At 48.9% G+C, this 25,881-nt stretch overlaps 1 protein-coding gene and 1 long non-coding RNA gene across 2 annotated transcripts in view; both read left to right on the forward strand.

The window, feature by feature from the left end:
• Positions 1-4,216: 4,216 nt before the first annotated feature.
• DKK3 (dickkopf Wnt signaling pathway inhibitor 3) overlaps positions 4,217-25,881 on the forward strand; it is a 42,657-nt gene continuing 20,992 nt past the window's right edge. Inside the window, exons 1-4 of the mRNA XM_004418440.3 lie at positions 4,217-4,342; positions 4,935-5,179; positions 11,920-12,057; positions 14,647-14,730. Of these exons, the coding sequence (XP_004418497.1) occupies positions 4,967-5,179; positions 11,920-12,057; positions 14,647-14,730 (435 nt within the window). The 5' untranslated portion in view covers positions 4,217-4,342; positions 4,935-4,966. The remainder of the gene's footprint in view (positions 4,343-4,934; positions 5,180-11,919; positions 12,058-14,646; positions 14,731-25,881) is intronic.
• On the forward strand, positions 14,737-25,605 carry LOC147916556 (uncharacterized). Its single transcript, XR_015552666.1, has 2 exons — positions 14,737-15,552; positions 18,305-25,605. It is a non-coding gene; the product is annotated as an uncharacterized LOC147916556 (long non-coding RNA).

The raw sequence follows: 25,881 nt of genomic DNA on the forward strand, positions 1-25,881 counted from the left end.
CAGCAGACACACTCACATGCCCACATGTAGTTAATCAACTGTGGTGATTAAACAGATGTGACTATTTGGACACTTTTCCTCAGAACTCCTCCCTGCTGGTACACTCTCTTTCTTCAAGAAACAAAATCCTATAAATACAACTGAAGACGGTCTCCATCTCTTCCCCCACCTTCCACCTTCGAGGCAGCCTGCACAGCTCTGTACTTTTTACTATATTTGTAACATCCGTAAACAGTATATACTGTTGTTTTGTGTTTTTTAAATACGAACAAATAATATTCTGTGCATATCATTTTGCAAATTGCCTTTTCCACTCCACATCATGTCTTTCAAGATTTATCCGTGTTGTTGTTGCCTAGATATATTGTTCATTACTTTGCTGTATTCTATTGTTTGTAGAAACTAGTATATACCTTCTCCTGCTGAAAAACACAACTAAGTGGTTTTCACATTTTTGCTATTATAAGTAGTGCTTCAATAAACATCTTTATATATGTCTCCTTAGGCACATGGTCACGAGTTTCTGGATGGTAGACAGCTAGATGTGAAACTGCTGTGTGGGTGCTAACCTTGTAGGTAATTTTCAGCAGGTTACAACCACTCTGCTGCCACTTTCTCGATCATGAAATGGGACCCAATAGAGAAAATGTGTGAACTTAGAATTTGTAAATGATGATTCCAGGAACTGCTTCTGATGCTCTAAAAGAAAAACCACATGTCCTAATTGATATAGAGCGTAGACCAGTGATATAATGGAAATGGTGGAATTTTAGAAACTTCCTTACTCTAAAGAGGATTGATCTGGACAGCTCTGGATGTCTCTGCCTGCTCTGTGTGCCCCTGTGCCTGTCCCCTCACGATGGCCATTGTGTGACTGACCCTTTGTCAACTCAGGCCCCAAACTCATAGGGCTTCCCTACCCCAGCCCCCAGGCCTCTTGGAGCCCAGACCACATGTGCTCCTGGCTGGGACCCATCTCTGCAGCTGACCCCAGGGCCTTTGCTCCGTGCCTGTGGATGCCTCAGGCTGGGGACAGGACTGGCACGAAGCTGGGCAGGAAGGGCACTTATATTCGAGGACTGTAGACTTTCTTACTTTTCCTTTCTTTTTTCTTTTTTACCTCTTTCTTTGCTGGTAGTTTCACTTAATAATGGAACTATTAATACATTCCTACATTTAGGAGTACACAGTTTAGACCCCATATGAGAAAACATGTAGCCCTTCACCTGACACTTGGAGCAGCTCAACAATTGTTTTTTAAGTTCAGTCTGAAAGTCTAGACCTCCAGATCTCATGGCAAAGATGTAAGGCAGAAAACAAGTCTTGTTTGGGGAAATTCCTGGTCTTCTAAGCCAATACTGTGGAGGACTGGAAGAGCATGGTTTGCTCTGTAAGTTTGCACCACTGCAACTCTTGGCTTGGCCCAAAAATGTGGCCCCAAAAGTTGGCCCCAAACTCCCGGCAGCGGCCTCCAGTTCTGCTTTCCTTTCTTCCCAGTGTGTGTGCCTGAACTGGCATGGCGGGGTACCTGGAGATTCAGCTCTGGGTCCTTGCATGGGCTCAGCCATCCCCAGAAAGCTAAGGAATAGTGGTGCCAGATGTGTCAGATACCCAGGGGACAGAGCAGGGGATGCTGGGGCGAGGGGGCTTTCCCTGCATTTTCAGGAGGACTCAGCCCAGAGGCCTGGAAGTTGAAGAGAACACAGTTGGAAGCCACATCTTGGTGATAAACGGTGATTTGGAGAGTTCTGCAAGGAAAGGCAGTCGTGAGAAGCAAGGCATAAGAGCCCCGGCTTTAGAGTCAGCCACCCCCCGAGTCCACCTCCAGGCCCACCGCTAGCTTACTCGCTGTCCGGCTCTCAGCGCGTGGCCTGACTTCTCTGTCTCCACGCCCTCACTGTAGAGTCGGGGTGTGCACAGTGCCCGATGCCAAGAAGGCCCCCAAAATGCTTTCTCCCCCGGTGACACTCTGCCGTAGACTCAGGTGTATGAACAACAAAGAGGCCGTGGTCCCTGTAAGAGGACCCTGTCCTCTTAGGGTCTCTGGCCAGGCCTAAGAATTAAACTGACATAAGACAGATCAATGGGAGAAAAGCATACACATTTTATTAAAATTTTACATGTACACAGGAGCCTTCGCAAGAGAAGGAAGACCTGAGGAAGCGACCAGAGCAGAAAGCTTGTACGTCTTTTAGACAAAGGATTGATAAATTTGTGAGGAAATGAGGGGCCAAGGAGGTTTGGGTTAGGGACAGTACATTGTGGGGAAGTGACTAGGAGATGTCTAAGGGGAAACGAGTGGAAGATAGGAGCTATTTTAGTAGGTTGGTCTGTACAGATCCATTTTGGCACTGACTCCCAGTCTCTGGTGATAAGAATGTTCTCTTCCTGGTGCCGAGAGGGCACCTCTCTCATGGGAAATTTTAGGGCCTGTTTTTAGGTAGAAAAGGGCAGAGAGCTCCTCCTCATCTGCTGTTTTTTTTTTTTTTAATAATTTTATTTATTTATTTTTGTTCCCCCAAAGCCCCAGTAGATAGTTGTATGTCATAGCTGCACATCCTTCTAGTTGCTGTATGTGGGACGCGGCCTCAGGGTGGCCGGAGAAGCGGTGCGTCGGTGCGCGCCCGGGATCCGAACCCGGGCCACCAGCAGCGGAGCGCGCGCACTTAACCGCTAAGCCACGGGGCCGGCCCCCTAATCGGCTGTTTCTTAAGTGCCTTCAGCTCAAAATAATCAATATGCCCAAACAGCATATTTTGGGATGGCATGTCCTGAACTTCTTCCCCAAACACATTTTCCAAGTGGTCACCTACGGAAATTGCTCATCTCATACTCCCCAGTTGGCTCCGACACCTCCCAGCCCAGCTTTACAGCAGAGGAGCTTGGCAGCAAAGGGTGGAGGCTCTCGAGCCGGATTCCGGGGGTCAGATTCCAGTTCAATCACTTACTAGCTGTGTGGCCTCAGGAAAGTTTTCTTACTCGTAAAAATGGGAATCAAGTCATAGGACCAACCTCAGAGGTAGTTTGAGAATTCAATGAATTAATACCTGTTCCTGGCACATAGTGAGTGCTCAGTAATGGTGTTGCTATATTGAAATATCAATACCTATTATTATAATGATCAGCCCATCCATTTTTCAGTGACCAAGTGTGGATTATGGCTGTGGCCCTGGTGACACAAAAGTGAACAAGTACCTGCCTCCCAGGAGCTGGGGGAACACAAGCCAGTGACCGGACAGACCGTGGCAAGTCATGGCTGGGATGGGGAAGCACGTGCGTGGTGCCGGGTGAGCCAAGAGAGAGACGGGGAGGAGTCGGGGCAGGTCAGGAGAGATTCTGAGTCATGAAAGATGGGAGGAGTCAGCCAGGCCAAGGGGAGGAGGTTTGACAAATAAAACACTCATGTATTCAAAAAATATGTGAGTGCTCCCTGTTCTAGGCACTCACACAATTTAAAAATTGTTTAAAAATAGTGAGCGCCTCCTGTTCTAGACGCTGGGGGAACTGCTGGGAGTAAGACAAAGTCTTGCTCTCACTGTGACAGCAACACTTATATCCCCCCTGACCACGCGCCGCACGCTCCCCTGCACGCAGTGCGCTTAACCACGAGGGACGCTCACCCCTATAACCTCCATTTTACATTTGGACTAACTGGAGCGCAGACAAATCTGGTAACTCGGCCAGATTGGTGAGATCCTAAGGAGCAGACCTGGGATTCCCACCAGGTGGTCAGGCTGCGGATGTCTGGTCTTAACCACTCTGCTGTGCCCCCCTCAAGGAGCTTGCTGACATTCTCGGGACCTATTCCGGGAGCTACAAGTGGGTGTTCTTGTTGGAGCACAGCGTCAACCACGGCAGACAGATTAAGGCCATCCTGTGATGGGCCTTGAACGCCAGGCTGTGGGGCTGCGATTTTTATCCTGCATGCTGGGTGGAGGATGGCCTGGAAAGAGCAAGGTGGGATGCAGGAAGAACATCCTCCCCCTCTCCCATAAGCGGTTGCAGGAACCCAGGCCAGAGATGACAATGGACTGGGATGCCGCGGGGCACGGCTTCCTGTTGAGTCGACCGCGAAGGCCCAGGAGGCAGGCCTGGGGCGTGAGGTCGCCGGCGCCTGGCTGGCCAATGGCAGCGGGCTGGGCTCGGCCCCTCCCGCGGGGCGGGGGCCCGGCGGGCGGGGCGCGCGCTGCGGGCACTTTCGGGTACCGGCGCCGCCGCATCCCCGCCGCGCTCCCCGCACCCGCGGCCCGCCCACCGCGCCGCTCCCGCTCCCGCAGCCCGGCGGCGGCCTTCCGGCGACGCCTGGCAGGTCTAGCCCGGAGCGCAGCTCGGTCCAGTCGCGGTGGGTGAGCGGCCGCGGAGCGTCGGCGATGGGGATAGGGGATAGCTCAGCTCGGTCTGGCCTGGGTGGGTGAGGGGCCGGGCGCTGGACTTGGTTCTGACCCCGCGCAAGGGGTGCTGACCTGCTCTCCGACCACCCCAGAAGAGGACTGGGCTATGGTTGGGGTGGGAGTGGGGTCGCTGCACTAGAGCTGCGCTCTGACCTGGTCCAGGAGGGGGCAGGGCTCGAACCCAGGACGGAGCTGGAGTGAGCTGAGCTGGGGGCTGTTAGCGTGGGGGACCCAGGTTCCGTTGCTCAGGGGAGGGAGCCGTCACTGGGGGCGGGGGCAGAGCTCAGCCCGTGCACGAGGATGGGAGTAGGGGTACCGAGGGGATCTGGGCGCGGGGGCCCGGGCTGGAGCGGGTGGGAGGCTCCTCTGTCCGGGGGAGCTGCGTCCAGAGGGGCCTTGGTTTCGTCCCATCTGGAGGTGGGTGCGGGGAAGGGGGACGCCGGGGGCGGGCGGGGCTCGGAGTGCCCGGGGCGGCGGGGCGGGGCGGCCGGGCAGGCGAGGGGGTGGTCGGCGCGCTCGGATCGCGCTCTGGAACACACACAGGCGGCGGCGGCGGCGGCGGGCGCAGAGCGGAGATGCGGCGGCTCGGGGGCGCTGTGCTGTGCCTGCTGCTGGCGGCGGCGGTCCCCACGGCCCCCGCGCCGGCTCAGACAGAGACCTCGGCTCCCGTCGAGCCCGGCCCGGCGCTCAGCTACCCGCAGGAGGAGGCCACCCTCAACGAGATGTTCCGCGAGGTTGAGGAACTGATGGAGGACACGCAGCACAAACTACGCAGCGCGGTGGAGGAGGTGGGTGCGTGCAGACGGCCAGGGCCGCGGGGGCTGGGGGAAGAGTGCACCGAGCGCTGGCCAGCGTTCTCGGTCCCGCGAAGGGGCAGGGAAGGGCCGGCAGCAGATTCGGAGTGATCTGGAGGCAGCGCAGGGTGATCCCAACTCCCACCTCTTTCTGCCTTCCTGCCAAGAGATCTGGCTCTGGGCCTGTTCACCGAGAGCCTCCGGCTGGACCCACCCAGCCAGGCCACCACCTGCCAGCAGGCTGCCGGCCACCACCCCGCAATTGTCTTCAAGTGTGCAGTTGCCCCCACCCACTGTGTAAGCGGACGCTTGCAAGGCCCCTGGTATTCCAGCGCTGCGGTTTGCAGAGGCTGAGGAAGCTCCAGGCATCTCAAGTTCTAGCTTGTCCGTTGGGCTTGGAGCTTGTGCCATCTTCCCAAGACACAGTAAGCATGCCATGTGGGGACAGAGCCCTGAGCTTTGCTGGTAATCTGTCTGGGCTTCCCAAAATGCATGGGGGGCCGAGAAGGAAAATCGGAATCCTAAATCCCAGCGGTGTACATCGTCAGAGGGTGAAGAGTGGGAGGAGGAGGGGCAATGCGAAAGGCAGCCCCACCTCCACCACAAGAATGCTTTGGAGTCAGTCCTGGGCGCAAGATCCTCCTCTGCCACTCACTATCAGGGGACATTGGGCAAATCCCTTCACATCCTGTACCTCAGTTTCCTATGAGAATTGAATGCCATGATATGTGTGGGCACCTGGCATATAATAGGTGGGCAGTTGATAGCAGCTGTTAGTATCAGATACCAGATACCTTGGCAAAACTTTGCCTGGCTTCTTCCTTCCATCACCTCCCAGATCCAAACACTGTGGATGGCATCCTCCATGGTGGGCACCCAAGCATTGCCAGGGCTGCCTGGGCAGGAGGTGCAGCTGGCCCAGCTCACCCAGCCCAGGGGTGGGGAGCTGTCCCTGGTGCCTGTGGTGGGTGGGTATGGTCACTGTTGGACACCGCCCTGGCTGCAGCCTGCTTTGGAGAGAAGCCAGCCATCCCAATGAAGGAGTCAGCCAGGGACCAGATGTCCAGGCTGGTGGGCCAGATGTCTCCACATTCCATTTGGGCAAAGCCTTAAATGCTAGCTCTGGTCTACCAGGAGAGGTTGCTTTCTCCTTCCAACCCTGTGTAGTTTGGGAATATTTCCCCTTCCTTCCCACAATAGTCAACCTGGTGGAGTTTACAGTGAAGGGGACACTGGATTGGGGGGCAGTTGCATGGGCATCTGTACCTGAACATCCACGGGACAGGCCAGATTCCAAAACCCATGGATGTTCTGTTTCCTGTGAAAGCAAAAGAATCGAGACGTGGAGCAATTAAAGGCAAGGGAGTCACACAGGCTCCAACGTCTCTTAACTCTGCACCTTCCAACTAAATGAGCCTGTGATCCTTCTGGTTCGGGGGTAGGTCCTCTGCTTTCCTTTTCTGCGCTCGGCGCTCTCCCTCCTGCACTCGGATTCCCAATGAGACTGACTAGGTCACCTCCCTGTTTTTATTCAGTGTGATCGTGCCTGTGCAGCGTGGTCCTCTGATGGTAGCTCCTGGTGAGGGAGATGAGGGAGCAGCAGGGGCCTCTTCAGTCTCTTCATGGAGCAGAGCAGCTTGGGGCCCAGGGGGACTTCAGTGGTGGTGTCCACTCCATGGGAGTTGTCCACGTTGGCTCTGCCAGAGTCCTAGCCTTCCTCCCTCCAGATGTGGCTCTGCTTGAGTTGTGCGGATGGACTGGTTGACCAGATGGACTGGTTGAAGTTTGCCACCATGGGAGATGTTGGCTATTCCCCCTACCCCACTCACCGGTCATTTCCCAAAGAGTGTCCCCGCTGGCAGTGGAGACAGGTTGAGAGAGGCTGAACACCTGTGTGGCAGGAGAACAGGCCGTGGGGACCAACCTCCCTTCATCTGATCCCAGCGATGCCACTTACTGGTGGTGGGATCCAGGCTCTGAAATGGAGGAAATGTCCACTCCACAGGTCAAAGGGGAGGATTAAATGAGAGGATGCAAGTAAAGCAGGTTATCTGACTGTCCAAAATGGGGTTAAATAAAATTAGTATGATTAAGTAGCTCCCTCATGAGATTGTTACAGGGATTACAGGAGATTGTCAGTTCTCAGTAAATAATGGCTATCATTGCCATCATATTAATGATACTAATATGAATAATAACAAAATCCACCAGTGTCTGATATATAATAGATTCTCAATAGATTAGGGCTATTAGTACTAATTTTTTTTTAAAAGAGACGGTCAGGGGGCTGGCCCAGTGGAGCAAGCAGTTAAGAGCGTGCGCTCCGCTGCGGTGGCCCGGGGTTCGCCGGTTCGGATCCCGGGTGCACACCGACGCACCGCTTGACAAGCCATGCTGTGGCGGCGTCTCATGTAAAGTAGAGGAACATGGGCATGGGTGTTAGCCCATGGCCTGTCTTCCTCAGCAAAAAGAGGAGGATTGGCAGATGTTAGCTCAGGGCTGATCTTCCTCACAAAAAAAAAAAAAAAAAAAAGACGGTCAGAAAGCCCTTAAGTCACGTGAACACAGGATGGTTGCTATTTACTTGTGGCAGGGTAAGAACCAAAAAGGACCAGACCAGATGCATTAGTTGTTTACATAGTTGCGTCATGAATCTGCTTTCAAGTAACTTCCTGACATTTTAAATATTCCAGCTGACTCAAGCTGTTGATTTCTCTTAAGGGGAAAGACGAAGTTAATTCTACTTCGAATCTTCAAATGGTTCAATCCAGCTGTTTTTATTTTCCTGTCTTATTATTCTATATGTTATTGATAAATGTAATTTTTTTTTGTCAGGAAGATTAGCCTTGAGGTAACACCTGTTGCCAGTCCTCCTCTTTTTTGCTGAGGAAGATTGGCCCTGGGCTAACATCCATGCTCATCTTCTTCTACTTTATGTGGGATGCCTGCCGCAGCATGGCTTGATGAGTGGTGCAGAGGTCTGTGCCCGGGATCCGAACATGCGAAGCCTGGGCTGCTGAAGTGGAGCACGCGAATTTAACCACTACGCCACCGGGACCAGCCCCAGCCCCAGTAAATTTATTTTGAGGATAAAACCACTCTCTGCCCCTCCCTTCCCCCTGCTCATTGCTACATCTGTAACTGGCCTATTTTAGAATGTTCTTATCACCTCACCTATTCCTAGGAAGAACTCCAATACCAACCCTGGATTTATCACTCCAATTTTTCCTACTATGCCCCTTTAACAGACACAGAGATTCAACCACTATAAATGCCATTTTTAATAACATTCACATTCCTCCTCTATGAGACAAGTCTTATTGCTCCAAGCTTAAGTTTCTCGTGCTAGTGGCAATTATAGTTGTGGTTGAAATTTCCACTGTAAACCGTACTTTTAGTTCATGGTGCCATTAAAGAACTGTTAGCTCATTCGGTTGAAATAATCCCTGGTTGAAAGGGAGAAGGTTTTAGAGAAAGACTATCTGCTCAGCCCAAAGCAAACTCTAGATTTGGTAACTAGTCAATTATTTGAAAGCCAAACTGGAGGATTCAGATTCCAATGGGAATTTTAAAAACATGCAAACATTCTCTTCCCCTTGTGGATGGAGCCTCTGTAGCATCTCCAGTCTCCTCTTCTTGTCCAGCTGTCTCTCTTCTCTCACTAAACATGCCAGGATCTCTCGTTTACAAAAAAATTTCAAGTCCTTTTCTTGACCATCCTGTCTCCCATCTAAATTCCATTCCATTCTTCTCTGTTTTGTTAGCAAACTTTTCAAACATGGTATCTACTGTCTCCTCGTTCCACTTTCCCCCAAATATTCCCAAATGTTTGGGGAAAAGTAGGGGAGATTCCCAAGGCAAACTGGCTTCATCTGAAACTGCTTTCTTAAAGGACAATATTGTGAAAGTGGCTATTTATTACACCTTTGCTGGGTGCAGGTCCTGTGCAAGCACTTGGATTTCGTGATACCTAATTCTTACATCCGCTCAGCAGACTAGGATCATCCCATTTTACAAACAAGAAAGCTGAGGTCTAGAGACATTTCATGTCTTGCCCAAGGTCACGCGGCCACTTCTTGGTGGCAGAGCCAGGATTGGCCCCACCTCGCCTGACTCCAGAACCCTGGCACTTGCTCCTGTGCTGCCCTCTGGCGATGCTGGGGGTACCTTCTTACCTAATCCAGTGGCTCGGTCCTTCTAGACTTATTTGGAGCCTTTACCACCTAGAAGGCCCCTCCCCAGATATCACTTCCCACCCCCACACCTGGTTCTAGCCAGTCCCCTGACTCCTCTCTCTTCCTTCTCTAGACTCTATATTGTTTCCTAACTAGGCTTCAGAACTTGCTGTAACTCCCCATTGCCTGGAGCAGAGGTTCTTTCCTGGGGGCAAGTGGAGGAGAGGGAATACCTCAGAATCTTCTGAGAAGCTCATTGATATCTGAGGTCCCACCCCAGAAATACTAATGTGGCAGATCTGGGAAGGGATCCAGGTATATATATATATTTTTTTAAAGTTTTGGGCATGATTCCTATGTACCTTCCTGGTTGAGAACTAGGCCAACACCCTCTGCTTTAGAACTGCCGCTGGATCTGCCTGTCCATCCCTCTCTACTTCATCGTCTGCCATTTTATCCTGGGCCCAGCGTGGACGCTCTGCTCTGGCCTGCAACATGCCATTTTTTCCAGGCTGCCACAGCTTTGCTTCCTCCATGCTCCTCTCTGTTCAAATCCTACCCATCCTTTGAGACCAGCCCAAACGTGCCTCCTCCTCCTCCTGGAAGCCTTTCTTCTCTTCTCTTTGAACCCCTGACTCGCTTCTAGAGACCATCATAATCATCCTCAAACTGGTTTGTGTGGGACTCTCTTATCTCCCCAGTAAAATTATAAGCTACTGGGAATAGCTGAATTAAGTACTGGGAAAGGCATGTAATTTGGAGTCAGACTGACCTGCGTTCTAATCCGAGCTTTGCTGCTTTCTAACAAAGTGGTGGCCTTAGGCAGATCCCCCCATCTCTCTCAACCTCATTTTGTTATCTGCAAAATGAGGGTAGTAACACCTTCCTCATAGGGTTGCTGCGAATATTCAAGAAGATGTAAGAGATGTCTGGTGCAATGGCTCAGACGTAGCTGATGCCCAAACATGGAGGCTGCTGTGATGATGCTGGTGAGAAGGATGATGATGGTGAAGCCAGTGGTCAGGTTTCAGACATCTTAGCACTTGTCTCACGATCAAACGCAACAGTTGCTGACCAAGTCCTTATTTGATTATTCGAGCCTTTGTGCCTCGCAGACTTTCTTCACACTTCTAGTTCAGCGTTTTTGTGCTGCAGTGAGACATGGGACTTCTTTCCCCATGCCCACCCAGCTCAGCAAATCTGGTTGGGAGAGGAGGGAAAAGGGGGGCCTCATCTAGTACATAAGGGGGTAGAGGACAGTGGTTTTTTTTTAAATAGAAAAATCTGTTTGAGGATTAGTTTTAAGAAATAAAAATAGCCTAGAGTCAAAGATAGCACTGTTGGAAAATTGCCAACCCCCAACTAGAACTTCTCTTTGTATCTCTTATTTTAAATTCCTAGAGAGAGTGTCTGACTGACTCAACTAGTCCATGATGTGGCCTCTCTCTGAGTCCATTCAGGTGTGAATGGGTCGTGTTGTCAACTGCCCACCCGTCAGGGCTGGGGTGGGACGATAAATCTGGAAGGGGAAATTGGTGCAGACGTGAGTTGACTGACATCTGGTATAGATGTCATGGAGGCTCCTGAGACTGGAGGACTTGAGGACAGCAGCCTCAGAAAACTGACACCAGCGAAGGCACATGTCGAGGAGAGCCAGAAGGAGGTAGACCCTGAGAACCAGTCAACTGACCTCCTATAAGGGTCCCTCTTGTGCCCAAGAGGTAGGGTGGGGAAGGAGACTTGGCAGTGGCCCTACCTGCAGGAGGGCGGGGGCTGCCTTAGTTTGAGTCCTCCTCCACTGCCGCCAGACCCGGCAACAAGGGTTTGGGAGCAAAGAGCTTATTTGGGAAGTGATCCTAGAAAGTCTAAGAGGAAGTGGCACAGTGAGAAGGAAGAGGAGAAAGGCAATAAAGGCTGTGCCAATGAGCAGGTAGCTGCCAGGTCGACTAGGACTCAATCCTACGGGAGTCCTGGGGAGAACGTCCCATTGAGTGGAGAGGGAGCTGGGGTACTTAACCCACAGCCTGTCCCTCACTGGGCGAGGATTGTTTCTGGAGTGTTAACTCCTAGTACTTGGGGCCTGTGCAGACTGAGCACGCTTCTGCTGCCAGAGGATGCCCTCAGAGAGAGACAGAGTTGGTTGGTGGCATGTAAAGGACTTGAATACAGGTGACCTCTGGTGTAGGCCGCAAGGAGATGGCCGGGGCAGCAACAGCATTTGTACGGGGACCAAGACTCTTCGATGGGAACATGCTCAGATCCCAGCTCTACTCTTCACTGAGCGTCTTGGGAAGTTATCTATTCTCCCTGAGCCTCAGTTTCCCCATTTATAAAATGGGGACATTAACACCCGCCTCACAGGGAGGTTGTAAGATTTAAGGCTAAAATATATGTAAAACATTTAGTACAATGGCTTGTCCTCCTAGTAGGTACCTGTCATCACCACCATTATTTATAATTTCGGAAGAGGAGAAGAGGTAGTTCTTTTTTTTTTTGTAACAGATTCTGATTTGTGTCAAGAGAAAACAATTTTACTCATTAAATTCATCGATTTAATAGATGGAGGCTGAAGAAGCTGCTGCTAAGACGTCATCAGAAGTGAACCTGGCAAACTTACCTCCCAGCTATCACAATGAGACCAACACAGAAACCAGGGTTGGAAATAATACCATCCACGTGCACCGAGAAATTCACAAGGTAAGGGCGGTCATGGCCAGCACTTCCTCCTTTCTGTAGTGCCCAGTCCCGTCAGAGAGCTAAGGTCTTGTTTACACATGTGATACACAAGCGAAAAATAAAAATGAGGATGGTAAAATACAGATTAAAACCCAGAGGGAGTGAGGGAGCTGCTTAAAGGAGAGAGATCTGTATCAAAAACCACAATTGCTTTTGCCATTTAAGCAATAAATTTAACTCTAGGCTTCCTGCCAGTCCAATTGCAAAGGAATGTTCAAGAGCTTTTATCATTTGAAAAAAGGAAGCCAACAAAAGTCTAGAGAGATACTTTCCTAGTATTGAATGTGAGGAATTGATCTCATCGGGTTTTATGTGTGTTTCAGTAGAGAGTTGAAATAGAGCCCATGCTGTGGTGAATAGATCTTCACTGTTTTCTTAGGAGGAACTCAGATGTGATAAACTGCCTCAGAAGGGAAGGCCTCTATTGCCACAAGATTAAACATTCATTTGTTTGCTAGTTATCCATTCAAAATTCCACAGCAGGCTTTTTTCCAACCTACTACATGTCTAAGTATCTCTTGGTCTAATACCTTGCATGAGGAGCAAGCAGGTTCATTCCCAGTCTGGCTTGAGGAAGAAAACGTTGCAAATCTAGAGAAACACAGCATCAGGCTGCCCCTGGGATGAGATGTCTCCAGCATGATTCTGAGAGCAAACCATGCAAGCCTGTGTTCTCCCGCAGAGAGTTTGCCACGCAGATATTCATGTTAGAGGCTGTAGAGTCTGTTGTGAACATAAAGGAGCTTGATCTCTAATCTCATCTCAGCTCCTATGTGCAAGGCCACGATGGCTCTCATGAAAGAGGCTTACTTTTGTTTAAGTGCCCAGGTAATGACTTGGTTGAGACAATAGTGTTTCTGTGCCACAGAGCCTAAAGGGGTCAATTTTTATGGGCCATTGCCTTGACTATAAAGAAGCCTTTGTGTGGCTCTTCTCCCACTGCATACAGATGGGCCCAGCGTCAAGAGTGTACCCTCCCCAACCCGGATAAATGAATGAGTCACCTGCTGAACAGAATCGTTTCACATTGCTCATCTGAAGACCAGAGAATGTTTCAGAAAGTGATTATTTTATTCTCATCAAAACCACTATTATGTCATCCTTTTGCACCATAATTAGCCAACAGGTTTGGCTACTTCTGAAAGTTGCTCCTTGTAGACGTCAGAATACCCAAGTGGGGGGTGAGTCCTACCCATAACTAGTGTGATTTTTAAAAATTATTTAAATTGCATGGCCCTCACTAACCATATTTACAAAATAGGGATGGCAACATCCACATTACATCATTGTGAGGGTCAAATAACCTAAAGTTTGCGGGAGCTCATTGTAAACTATAAAGTGCTATGCAAAAGCAAGTTGTTCTTATTATTACTGTTGTTAGTATAGTAAAGTTATGTTGTCAGCACAGTAAAGTGCTTCCCAGGTGGTTCCATGGAGCACCTGTCTTGTGCAATGCTTCATGAAAGGGGGCTCAGTAGTGGTGAAACATATTTGGAAAACATTGTATATATTTCTCCTCCTAGAAATACAAAAATGCACCTGGGTATAATAAAGGCTCTGAGAAATCTTGCAACCTATACATACAGGACTATAAAACTTTTAAAAATAAAACATTGGTTAATCCTGTAAAAATCTGGCAGGGAGGAAAAGGACATCATTTCTTTGCTAGGAAGAGGAATTATTTAGATAAAAATTTAAAAGTATGTTGATAAAGACGTGATCCTTACTTCCTCAGAGCTGGAATTTGATCTACTACTGTGAATTAAGCTAAGAGTTTCCACTTTGTTCTAGCTGCAGGCTCCTGTGATATTAGACCTGGCAGGAACTTTAAAGATGACCTAAAAATGAGAAAATGGTGAATCAGAGAAGAGAAATGACTTGTTCCAGGTTACATACTAGATGGTTGTTGGCAGCTGAGCCAAGGCTCAAAGAAAACAGATCTCCCAGCTCAGGGGCCAGCGTCCTTTCTGTTCTTCATCACCAGCCCAAACTTCAGATATGGCCTTTGATGGGGCAGGAATGGCTTGGCTTCCATGTCGGGATTCTAAGATGCAACTTTGAGATACCTGTCCCTGGTTACAGAATCAGAGGCAGATGACAGAGAGAGGAATATTGGGCCAAGTCTCCCATTGGGCTTAAACACTTTCTTGATGAAACAAAACAGTTGGCCAGAATGAGGAGTGGGGCGGCGGTACCTAAAAGCTGCTTGTTTCTCATGAAAGGTGTTGGATGAGACACCCAGACCTGTAGTTGTTGAAAAGAAAGTGGGCGTTGAGTTTCAAGTGATGAGCCCGATAAAAATAGCCGATGTTGAATATTTGCCAGGTGACGGGCTCCCCGCCCTCCTCATAGCAACCCTGTGAGGTAGACTCTGTTACAGCTCTTATCGCTGCTCAGAGGGGAAGCTGTCTGTCTGACAGCTGCTGGTGGAGCTCAGAGGGAATGAATGGGGGAGTGGGCATTCTCTGTATGTTGGCAGATGCTCCTGCTTCAGAAAATGGGAAAAAACAAAACTTCTATTTCACGTTCACTGTACCTGCTCTACCGTAGGTCACCAACAACCAGACCGGACAAACGGTCTTTTCCGAGACAGTCATCACTTCTCTGGGAGAAGAAGAAGGCAAAAGGAGCCACGTGAGTTGTCATCTCCCCGGCGCTCACACCTCAAGGCGTGCACACCCTTGTTTGGGCCACCTAGGGTGACCCAGGCTCCAGCCCCTGGGCAGGAGGGAGCTCACTCTGCCCCTCTCCTGCCTTGTGTCTACCGAGATTCCCCAATTCCTACGTGTCTGACCGGACTGATGCTATCTGGTAACAGGCTCTGCCTCCTTGCACTTTGCATCAGAAACAAGAGAGAAATGAATTCAGTTGTCATTTGCATGGGTTCATCTCAGCCTTGAGAGGGGAACAAGGAAGTACCAGGTACAAGTACCCTGGTAACAAGACCTGGTGCATCTGACCGACTGTGGAATCCCCTAGAGCCTCTGGCCTGGCCCACGCTTTCTATAATCCCAGCCCTGGTCAGGCTTAGAGAGCAAGCACACCTTACGTGGAAGCCGGTGGCCTAAAGGGAAAAGGCTGCGCTCCTGCCCCAGGCTTCACATCGGCCCCTCCTGGTTGTGCCCGCTACTCTGTTGCCTAGTCCAAGGCAGGGTGATTTTTATAGAATTATAGAGTCCTAAAGTTGGAAGGGACATCATTTCACAGAGAGAAGACCTGGGCACAGGTCGGGGGATGACCCAGTTGGGGTCAGTGGTCTCCAGACTCCCAGGCCGGAGGTGACTCAGCTGCACTTTATCTTCTCAAAGAGGAGGCTGGCTTCAGATGCAGATGCCTGGTGAGGAGTGCACGAGGTGACTGCCACTTGGCACGGTCAGCAGTAAAGAGGTGCCCGCTCTCTGGGGACTGCAGGGACCAGCCTCTCTGTACCCAGGTGCCGTACGCAAGCTTCCGGCTGTAAGTGCTTCCTCTCTGAGGTGCAGAATGCTTCTCTGGCTTTCCAAAAGGATCAGGATTTTTTCTCACCTCTTTTGGCCTTATCTCAGGAAGAGAACCAGTGGACTCATAATAGTTAGGGAGTTGATGTGGTTGGAAGTTAAAGGGGTTTTTTTTTTTGGCACAGTGCTCAGACATTTACTGCAAGCTGGGGGGTCCAGTCGCCTGTGTGTGATGGTGGTGACCCACCATTCAGAAGACCTGGAGGGTGGGATGGAGAGCAGGCCATGTGATGAAATGGAAAGACCTGTAGTGACGGAGGCTGGAAGCATGGGTTTGTCACTTGTGAGCTGGGTCACCTTGGTTTCCCCATCTTTAAGTGAGGCAATGATTGTCACCATCTCTCCCAACTCTGAAAGTACAGAAGCCTGTGAAACAAAGACAGGATTGATTAGGTCAGGAAAGAAGAGAGGCCAGCTTTCGAAGGTGGGAAGAGAGAGAGGGAAGCAGGACAAAAACAGCAGACAGCCAGCCAGCCATAGGATACGGTCATGGTACTAAGAGGGAAAGCTTTCGAATATTCCAGGTTTAAGTCTCTGTTTGAGGCCCCCTGAGGGAAGGAGAGCCTGGGCAGAGGCCATGGAGTGGACAGGGCAGGGGAGACAGAACTCTCAGGGCTGGGAACTGGAAAAAACGCATTGTCCTCAAGAATAAAACAAGTGTATTATTGCATGATGGTAAAGCTTTCCTTCCGGGAGCCTCCCAGGCCCAGAGGGCAGCGGCTCTGGCTGTGTGCACACCTGCGCCTGCCTGAGGCCCAGGTGCACACGTGGCCTGCAGCATGCACACCCCATGCCTCCTCCTTTGCCCTTGAAGGGAGGCGGTTGTGTCAGGTTTTGAGCCCTGTGGTGGGGGAAACTGAGGCTCTGAGAGTGGTGGGTGGGTCAGAGACTAGAGCTCAGGATGCCAAGAGCACGCCTGGGTCAGGGAGCCCCTGCCTGCACTTGTGTTCATTTGCCTGCCTTCCCGAGTGTGCGTGGCCTTGTGTGTCCATGTGTGTCCGTGCTTCAGGCTCAGAATCTCCACGCCTGCCCACACGGTCGCATGTCCATCGTGTGATGGAGGATGTACATGAGGTACCTTTGTGCAGTGCATAACCTGCACTCCTATACATGACGGTCCTGAGATTGCAGGAGGTTGACAGGGAGAGATAGATCCAAGAATTCCAGAAGGTAGACCCACTAAGTTCTTCTTGATTCCTGCTCAGGCCCTTGGGATATTAACTCACTGAGTTTCTCTATGAGAATCAATTCCAGTTTGATTGGCTGGAAGGGAGACATGGAGCATCTGATGCTTGACTGGCCAGTGTCTGGCAAATCTCTTGGGTCTTAGAGAACAGACTGGAGACTTTTCAAGCCACTTGTGAAGGGATATCGTGTGGGAGAAATGGTGGCATGTGTCCCTTACGACAGAGCCTTGCTCGTTGGCAGTGTGGCTTGCCAAGAGTCAGAGAGGTGAAATCTAGTGTCAAGTGCCCACAGAATTCTTCCATTCACCTCCTCCTCTCTTCCTGGGTCAGCATCGTCCCAGCACAATTGAGCTGGGGCTCAAGCGTCATCTTTACAGAGACACGGTGCTCCTTTTACTGGGTAGGAAGCCGCACAGACTAGGTTGTCTTCAGTGGCATGCAAAGGATGGAACATTGTCACCACTTTCCCCTTCCATAGTTTTGTAATTTAATGATTTTTACAGTTGGCTCTGAAATCCATTACATGCCGAAGAAACTTTCTCTTAAATGGAAAAGGGAGATGTGCCATTCAAAAGGACAAAAGCAGGGGCTGGCCCCGTGACTTAGCCGTGGCTTAGTGGTTAAGTGCGCGCGCTCCGCTGCTGGCAGCCCGGGTTCGGATCCCGGGCATGCACCGACGCACCGCTTCTCCGGCCATGCTGAGGCCGCGTCCCACATACAGCAACTAGAAGGATGTGCAGCTATGACACACAACTATCTACTGGGGCTTTGGGGGAAATAAATAAATAAATAAAATTATAAAAATTACAAAAGGACAAAAGCATAACGCTATTCAAACCTTAAAATACTGTAAATGGGGGCTAAATTTTCAGGATTTAAAATTCCCAGGTGAATTCAATTAAAAAGAATCACCAAGCATCCCGTATTTTCCTTTCTTCAAATGCTGGTATGTGTATTAATATGTATGGTAACCCAAGGAGGCTCATGGAAAGTTACAGACAGTAACATTATATGCCTGTCTAGAAAACTGAGCACAGTATGTGCAAGGTCTTGGTCTGTTTTTACATTCAGATGTGCGAGGGGAGAAGGACACGGCGGCTTGTTATTGCCCCTGAGTGCACTGGCGATGGTGATGGGGTCTGACGTCTCTCTGTGGGGCTTTTGTGCTGAGCCCTCAGCCTGTCTCCCTTCACGGGCCAGCGAGTGGGCTGACCGAGGCTGTGCTACTTTCATGCGGCGGGTTCGGAGGAAAGTGGCTTGTTGGAAGCTAGAGAGTGGACAAGCCATTATGCATAAAGGGGAAGCTTTTATTTATAGCACTGTGTCCACAAATATGAAGAATCTGGCCCAATTAGCCACGGCACCATTCTGAAGGGACACATCCTCTAATTAAAATACAGCTCATGGCTACAAAGCTTAGCACGCCATGCATTTGTTGTCTATTCTGTTTTCACTTTAGAATATGATATAAAAGAGAAGGTCCGTTTGTTTTTCCAGCTGAATATACCTGGTTCAAACCTACAGGTTCAATCACGTACAACCAACTCCAAGATATTGGTCAAGACTTCTGAGGCCACAGGTAGACACACTTCACTCCTGTCATCCAGACAGTAGAGATTCCAGTGACCTAGCAATTTCCTTGTCCCAGAGAATGATCCGTGCAGACAGAGCCCTTTTGACTAGATGCAGTGGACAGCGATGATGAAGTTCTCCATAAGTGTGAACCATGACTTCTCTGTTGTGAGGATGCTTTGTCTGCTACTTGTGTTGAAGCCTGGGGAAGTGGGAAGGTAAACTGCCGCTGAATTTTTGAAGATTTGTGTGTGTTTGTTTCGCATTGAAGAGTAAGCCTCCTCTCACCTCACAGCCCAGAGAGACCCACCAAGAGTGCGGGAGGAGAAAGGAGTTGAAGGACCTCCTTCTCCATTAGGCTTCAGGTTCTTTCTTGCCCTCAAATTGTCCGTTCATCACAGAGTAAACTCAGGTGGGGTGCCGGCTTTGTGTGCTCCCTACGCCCTGATTTCTGATGCTGGCATCGCCCGTATCAATTTAGTGGAATTTCAGAGGACACCAGGATGTCAAGTTGTTGGGGTTTATGTTAACAGAACGCACTAGGGGAGGGTGTGGGCCTGTTAGAGAAACTCAGGCCCTGCCTCCTGGAGTCCTTCCCGGTGCAGGGAGGCTGGGCAGGGGAGGGGGGGGCAACTCCCAGGAAATGCAGCCCTTCCCTGGCAGAATGAAGAAGGCTGAACCAGGTGTGAGGCCGACCTGGGCTCAAACCCTGCGCTGACCCTTACAAGCTCTGCCCTCTATGATTCAGTGTCTTCATTTATCAAAAGGGGCTAATAATCCCCGGTTCACAAAATTGGGTGAGACTCTAATAAGGCAAAGTTTATAAAAGCTCTTTGTGTAAGACTCATTATTATTGAAAAGTAATTAAAACTGGGTTCTAATTGGCTTCTGCCCTGGTTCCCAAGCAACCTACTGCAAAAAGAAAGGAATCTGCCTGGAAGCTGAGGGTGTGTTTCGGGACTCCACGATCCTCTTTCCACTGATGTTTGTAGCCTTAGGCTAAGTTCTCCAGAGCCCTGCCTCACCCTCTGAGTAATGCACTTTGCCAGAAGCTCTGCGCGCAGCTACAAGGTTGACTCACCCGCTGTTCGTGTCCTTGTGATGTGTGGTTTGGGTGTTGGGAATACAAACAGAAGGAAGGGTGGGCCATAACGAATGACAAGAATAGGTGATGGTCAGGTGCCGACAATCTCCACGATGGGGTCCAGGTTGGCAGGATGTATGCTGGTTTCTGTAGAAAACAGCAGACTTGCGGTTCTAAGAGTGATGACTTAGTCTTATGTGAATGTACAGTTCCACAGTCCTAAAACCAGACATTTGGGTGCATTTGTGTTTCTAGATTTATATTTTGAGTTGGCTTTGTGATTACTGGCCACGTATAAGGCCCTTTAATCCAGCAGGAATAATTATAGGGAAAATTGAAGAGCCCTGGGTCATTGTGAGAAATGGATAAACAATCCCCAAATAAATAAAGTTGATGTGGGTGAGCAATTTTTAAGGAGTAGGCATTTCCCTTTGAGCTATAACCTGGCTATATTAAATTGTACTCTCCTCAATTTAAATATCCTTCAAGAAGGAATCCATTAAATATACATGATTCCAAATCCAAAATCAAAGTACTGTGAAGTTAATAAATGAGTTTCATATAGGTTTCCTATAAGTTGGTATAAAAGAACATCTTCAATAAAATGTTAAGTGGAAAAAAAACCATTGCACAGCAGTATATATACTATATAAACTATATAAAATATTCTTTATATATACAGTATATAAAAATGTCTCATTTTTAGAAAAAAAAGTATGCATAAAAAAGCTTGGCAAAATGTATCCTAAATCATTAATGGTAGACATCTCTGGAGAAATCAAAATTTGTAGAGACTTTTCCTTTATATATTTCTATATTTTTTGAATGTAAAGAGCTTGTGAATTATTTACACTTTTGCTATAAGCATCTGTCTATATTTTTGAATGACTTTGCAAGTATTTTCATTGTGTAAATCTTAGAAATTAAATTGCTAAGTCAAAGTGTGTGCATCTCTAAAATTTTGAGAGATACTGCCAAATTTTCCTCCAGAGGTTGTGCTAATTTTACTCTTAGCAGCAATTTGAGGCTGTATTTCACCAGCCATCACCCGCAGTGGGTGCTACCGTGGGTGATCATCGGTGTCTTCTTTTTGGTTATATTTCTTTGATTATTAGGTCAAGGGGAATGGCTGTTTGAGAATTGTGAGTTGTCGCAAACATAGAGTGCTTCACAAATTTATCTATCTCATTCCTTCCTCCCTTTTTCAGAGAGAAAGGTCAGTTTTGCATTCTAGGCTGTTCCGAAGACCAAACACTATCTGCCCAGTGTGGGGCAGATTAGGAAGGTGTGATGTTCCAGTAGGAACTGCCTGAGTGTTCCGTGTCCATGCGAAGTGGCTGATGGGCTATGAGTCATGCTGGGGAGAAGGTGATGGTGACATGCAGGCTAGTGCCTCCACCCCTGGAAACACAGAAAGACAGGCACTCCTTCCTCCTTCTCATCCCACCTCCACAAACACTGGAAACCAATGCTTAGATGTCTCCTGGAAGGAAAAGCACTTCAGTGGAGTGGCTAAGGGCTTGGGCACAGGCAGATCCAGTTCTGTTGCTTCTGAGCCATGTGACTTTGACTTCCCTCTATGTACAGTGGGTTTAATAAAAGTACCTTCCATATGGTGTTGTCAGGAGGGTAAAATAAAATAATCCAGGTAATAATCCGCATACAGTGCCTAGAACGCAAGAGTAAGCAATTAGTAAATGTCAGCCATTTGTTGTTGTTGTTATTTGATTGCCCCCAAACCGTGGCTCTCCAAATTCCTGGTATTCATTATTCAACTCGTTCATTTATTTGCACATTCGTTGAGCATTTACTGCATGTCTGGCAGATAAATGTAAAAGACAGTCCCTAACATCAGAGAGCTAGTAGTGGACCAAAAAAATAAATAGATCATTACACTATGGATTCATGTTTCCTAAGGTAAAGGTTGTACAGGGCACGGTGCGAGCATTGTGCAGGCACCAGATCAGGTAGCCAGGGAAGACTTGGTCGGGAGACAGTCCTTCACGGTCTCTGGCATTTCTGCCCATTTTATAAGCAGAGGCACTAATTGCCCTTTGGTTCCAAACCATCTTTTCAAGGATGTTTGAACAGCAAGCAGCCTTGGAAGACGGAGCTCTTCCTCCTTAGCAGAGGGCAGGATTGATTGCAGTCCCTTATAAAAGATTTGTGTTCCCTAAGCTTGACATTCCTCAGCTGTGATACACAGCCACTGCATGCACAGCATCCACCTGGTCTCCTCCAAGTTGCCCCATGGGGCAATAAATCCTTTGTTTCTGACCCAGGAGTCTCATGTCTTTTGCTGGCATCTGTGAAACTGTGGAAGGCTCACTTGTCCACCTTGCAAGTAGAGTGAAGTCTCAGACCTTTCACGCCTCTTGGCAGGCTTTCTGCAAGAGATGGCAGCTGAGCTGCATTATGAATAATGTCTGGGAATTCTCGATTGTGGGGAGGAAGGGCATGCCTTGCAGAAGCATTCTTTGTTCAAAGTCAAGCAGGCATGGGGGAATAAGAACACATTTGAGGAACACTACCTGGTTTAGAATGCTAGAGCTAGAGGTGTGCCTGGGGAGCAGCTGGTGAGGCTGGGGAGAGGCAGGAAGTAGATCATGAAAGGCTTTGAGAGCCCAGCCAAGGAGTGAGAAATACATGCTGAGTCAGGAACATATCCTGCATCTGAAATCCTTTAACATGCCCTGAACTGTATGTATAGTGTATTAAGGCTCTGCGAAATCCCCAGAGGGAAGGGCCAGGAAGCTGCGGTTTGGACGCAGAGATGTTGGTGGGGATAGGGATTTACTTCATCTTGCTGAAGCTCGAGGCCTGAGCCCTTTGTGTCCTGCAAAAAGCCTGGCTTCAGTGCTTGGAATCTGGAAACTTTTACTTAGAAATGGAACACTGCTTTTGCTTGGTGCCAGTAGGTAGGCCAGATAAGTGACAATGATTGAACTTGAAATCTCATCAGGCTGACGGCTGCAGAACAAGCTGATCTCTATGGTTTCTGAGTAGCCCCAGCACGTCAGTGGCTGAAGCGTTCCCCTGTGCAGGTGTGTGGCTGTCCACTGCTATTAGGACCTGGGGATCCTTCCAGACCAGCCCAGACAACATTCACCAGGGGGCCTTTGCATCTTGGCTGTAAGACATGTGGCCCTGCCCTTCCTTGATTTTTGGCATCGTTCTGAAAAACTCACAAAGCTTGTGAGTCAGTTTTGTTTTTAAAATAACATCAAAGACCACAATATTCCCTCATCTGGTCACTATGACTCAGAAGGTGACCAGATTAACCACCCCCTCTCCAAAGCAACCTATTTCTCATTTTCAGGGTAAATCCTGGCAACAGTTCAGACCAACCCGTCGGTGCTGTGATGTGATTGAGAGCTCAATAATAATTAGTGATCACAATAACAATAATGGTAATAGATGATGAGGCAGGAAAGAGCTGCCATTTACGGAGCCCTTGCTGTGTGCCAGGGCACCAGCTTCCCCTCATATCATCCCCGTGACAACCTTAGAAGGCAGATACCCCATAGACGCCATTTTGTAGGTGAAGTAACTGAGGCTCAGAGAAGTCATACAACAGAGCTAGTTGGCAGATCCAGTGCTAAACGAACAAAAGAAAACAAATCACTTAGGTCTTATCAATTTCAAAACTTCCAAAACCCATGTTCTTAATGGAACATTTTTTTTAAAATTGTGGTAAAATATATATAACATAAAATTTACCATGCCAAGCATTTTTAAGTGTATAGTTCAGTAGTAAGTGCATTCATGTTGTTGTGCAACCGATCTCCAGAACTCTTTTCGTCTTACAGAACTGAAATGCTACACCCATTAAACAATAACTCCCTACTGCCTCCCCCGCCCCACCCCCGGGCAACCACCCTTTACTTTCTGTCTCTGAATTTGACTACTCTAGTTACCTCATATGAATGGGATCATACAGTATTTGTCTTTTTGTGACTGGCTTATTTCACTTAGCATAATGTCCTCAAAGTTCATGCATCTTGTAGCATGTGTCAGAATTTCCTTCCTTTTTAAGGCTGAACAATATTCCATTGTGTATGTGTGTGTGTGTATCACATTTTGTTTCCATTCATCCGTTGATGGACACTTGTGTTGTTTCCACCTCTTGGCTATTGTGAATAACGCTGCTATGAACATGGGTGTACAAATATCTCTTTGAGTCCCTGATTTCAATTATTTTGGGTTTATACTCAGAAATGGAACTGCTGGATCATATCGTAATTCCATTTTTAATTTTTTGAGGAACTGCCACACTGTTTTCCACAGCAGCTGCACCATTGTACATTCCCACCAGGGGAGTGCAAGGTGGGACAGTTTCTTACCTCTTGGTTTCCATGACTGTAGGCACTAGGGGGCCCAATTTGAGCCGAAGGGCTGTGCAGAAATCCCCGGGCTCTGCTGCCCTTGGTCAAGGCAGTGCCTTCCCAACACTGACCCAGCGGCTGCCTCCGCCGTGTGGCAGCCATAGTCTCAGGGGGTGTCTTTGAGGTGTAACTGACACCGCGAACCATGGGTTCTCATCCATGCCCCAGCCTCTGGCCAGCGTGCTGAAAACTGCCCCAGGCTGGGTGTACAGGCTCAGGCTGCATCTTGGAGATTCATCTCTAGGATCCAAAGATGCGATTTTCTTGACTGTTAGGAATCTACGCCCTCTCCACATGCTCCTGTGTGAGGTCCTCCACTGTGGTCTCCTAAAAGAATCTCAGAGGCTTCGGGGGCCTCCTGCTTTCCTGTCAGGGCACTGCAGACTCCCAGCACACCCGGGAGAGGGTTTTGTAGGGGTGGTGGTGGTTTTTTAAATCCCACTGGTGGTAGGGAGGACTTCCTGGGAGGAGGGCCAGAGGATAGTGTTGGTAGAGGCCGTGGTCCTGCCCTCTCCTCCTTAGAGTTCAGAAGCAGGACCTGTGGAAGGGGACTGGGTCAGAATGGGGGTTCAGGATGCAGAGGGACATGTTTAATGCTCTCAGGAAACTCACAGTCATGCCCCAAGTCTGATGAGCTGAGCTGGTCTCCCAAATCAGGCAGGAACGTCTACTCTTGGTCCCATCCCCAGCAGACTGGAGGAAAAATGATGGATGCGGACTGAGTCATCTAAGTGATTGCCCAGATCTCATCGCTCTGTCTAGACCTGCTGCCAGTTTCGTTTTTCACTCCACCACCTGGAAGAGAAAGAATAAACAGGACATTTGGGTACATTTTAGGGGAGCATAGTGCAGTGGGGTTGGAGTCCAAACTGCCACCGGCTGGACTCCCTGCTCCTTGGGCAGCTTCCCCCACTGCTCTAAGCACTAGGAAGATGGAGTGATGCCTCAAGGGTGTTGGAGAAGTAAGAGGAAATGGGGGGAAAGTATCTGGCACTTAATAGATGCTCAATAAATGTAATTTCTCCTTTCTGACCTAATTTCCTGGACCCTTGGGGGCAGGAAGCAGTAATTTACTGAATATGAATGTGATAAATCAATAATTACATGTATTTTGTTGTGAGGTTGCTGTGGCTTGAAACACAGTAACTGAGAAAGATTCTCAGGTGATGGGGACTCAAGTGCCAGACCAACCAGATGAAAAGGCTGTTGTGTATGAAGACAAGCCTGTTGCCAAAGATAAAGTAAAACAGTATTTCCCTGAGTCACAGAATTATAAATGGCAGAATTCACAGGATCCTTTGAGCTCCTGTAGAGCAGGGATGAAAACCTGTGGCACATAGACTGCCCTCCCCCTGCTGCCATGCCTATGGCAGACATCACTAATCAAGTGCAGTTATTTCCTGATGAGCCCAGATGGGAGCCTCAGAACTTGAGACAACACAGCACTTCAAGCAGCCACTGATACTCAATTGGAAAAGCACTGTTGGGGCCGGCCCGGTGGCGCAAGCAGTTAAGCACACGCGCTCCGCTGTGGCAGCCCAGGGTTCCCCGGTTCGGATCCCGGGCACACACCGACGCACTGCTTGGTAAGCCATGCTGTGGCAGCGTCCCATATAAAGTGGAGGAAGATTGGCATGGATGTTAGCCCAGGGCCAGTCTTCCTCAGCAAAACAAAGAGGAGGATTGGCAGATGTTAGCACAGGGCTGATCTCCTCACAAAAAAAAAAAAAAAAAAGAAAAGCACTGTACCTGAAATCCGTTTCTCATCCCTGCTCCAACCAAAACTCTCATTTTACAGAAGAGAAAACAGAGATGAGGGGTGCATAATTTTCTCCAAATCATGCAGCTATTGGGTTTGGGACCTCATGTCCAGTTCAGTTTAGTTTTTAATACACTGTGGACCTGGAGTTTCCTGTTCAGGAAGCGGGATCCCCGTGCCACCGTTTTTGTGACATCCCATAAGATGAGTAACAGGGAAGATGGTCTGCTGAATGCTGAGAGAGATGGTGAAGACCAGTGGGGAAGGGACTTCTCAGGCCCAGGGAGCAAACTCAGAAGTG

The sequence above is a fragment of the Ceratotherium simum genome, chromosome 7, assembly GCF_057802395.1.
Source record: "Ceratotherium simum simum isolate JZ-2026a chromosome 7, ASM5780239v1, whole genome shotgun sequence".
NCBI classification, from domain to species: domain Eukaryota; kingdom Metazoa; phylum Chordata; class Mammalia; order Perissodactyla; family Rhinocerotidae; genus Ceratotherium; species Ceratotherium simum.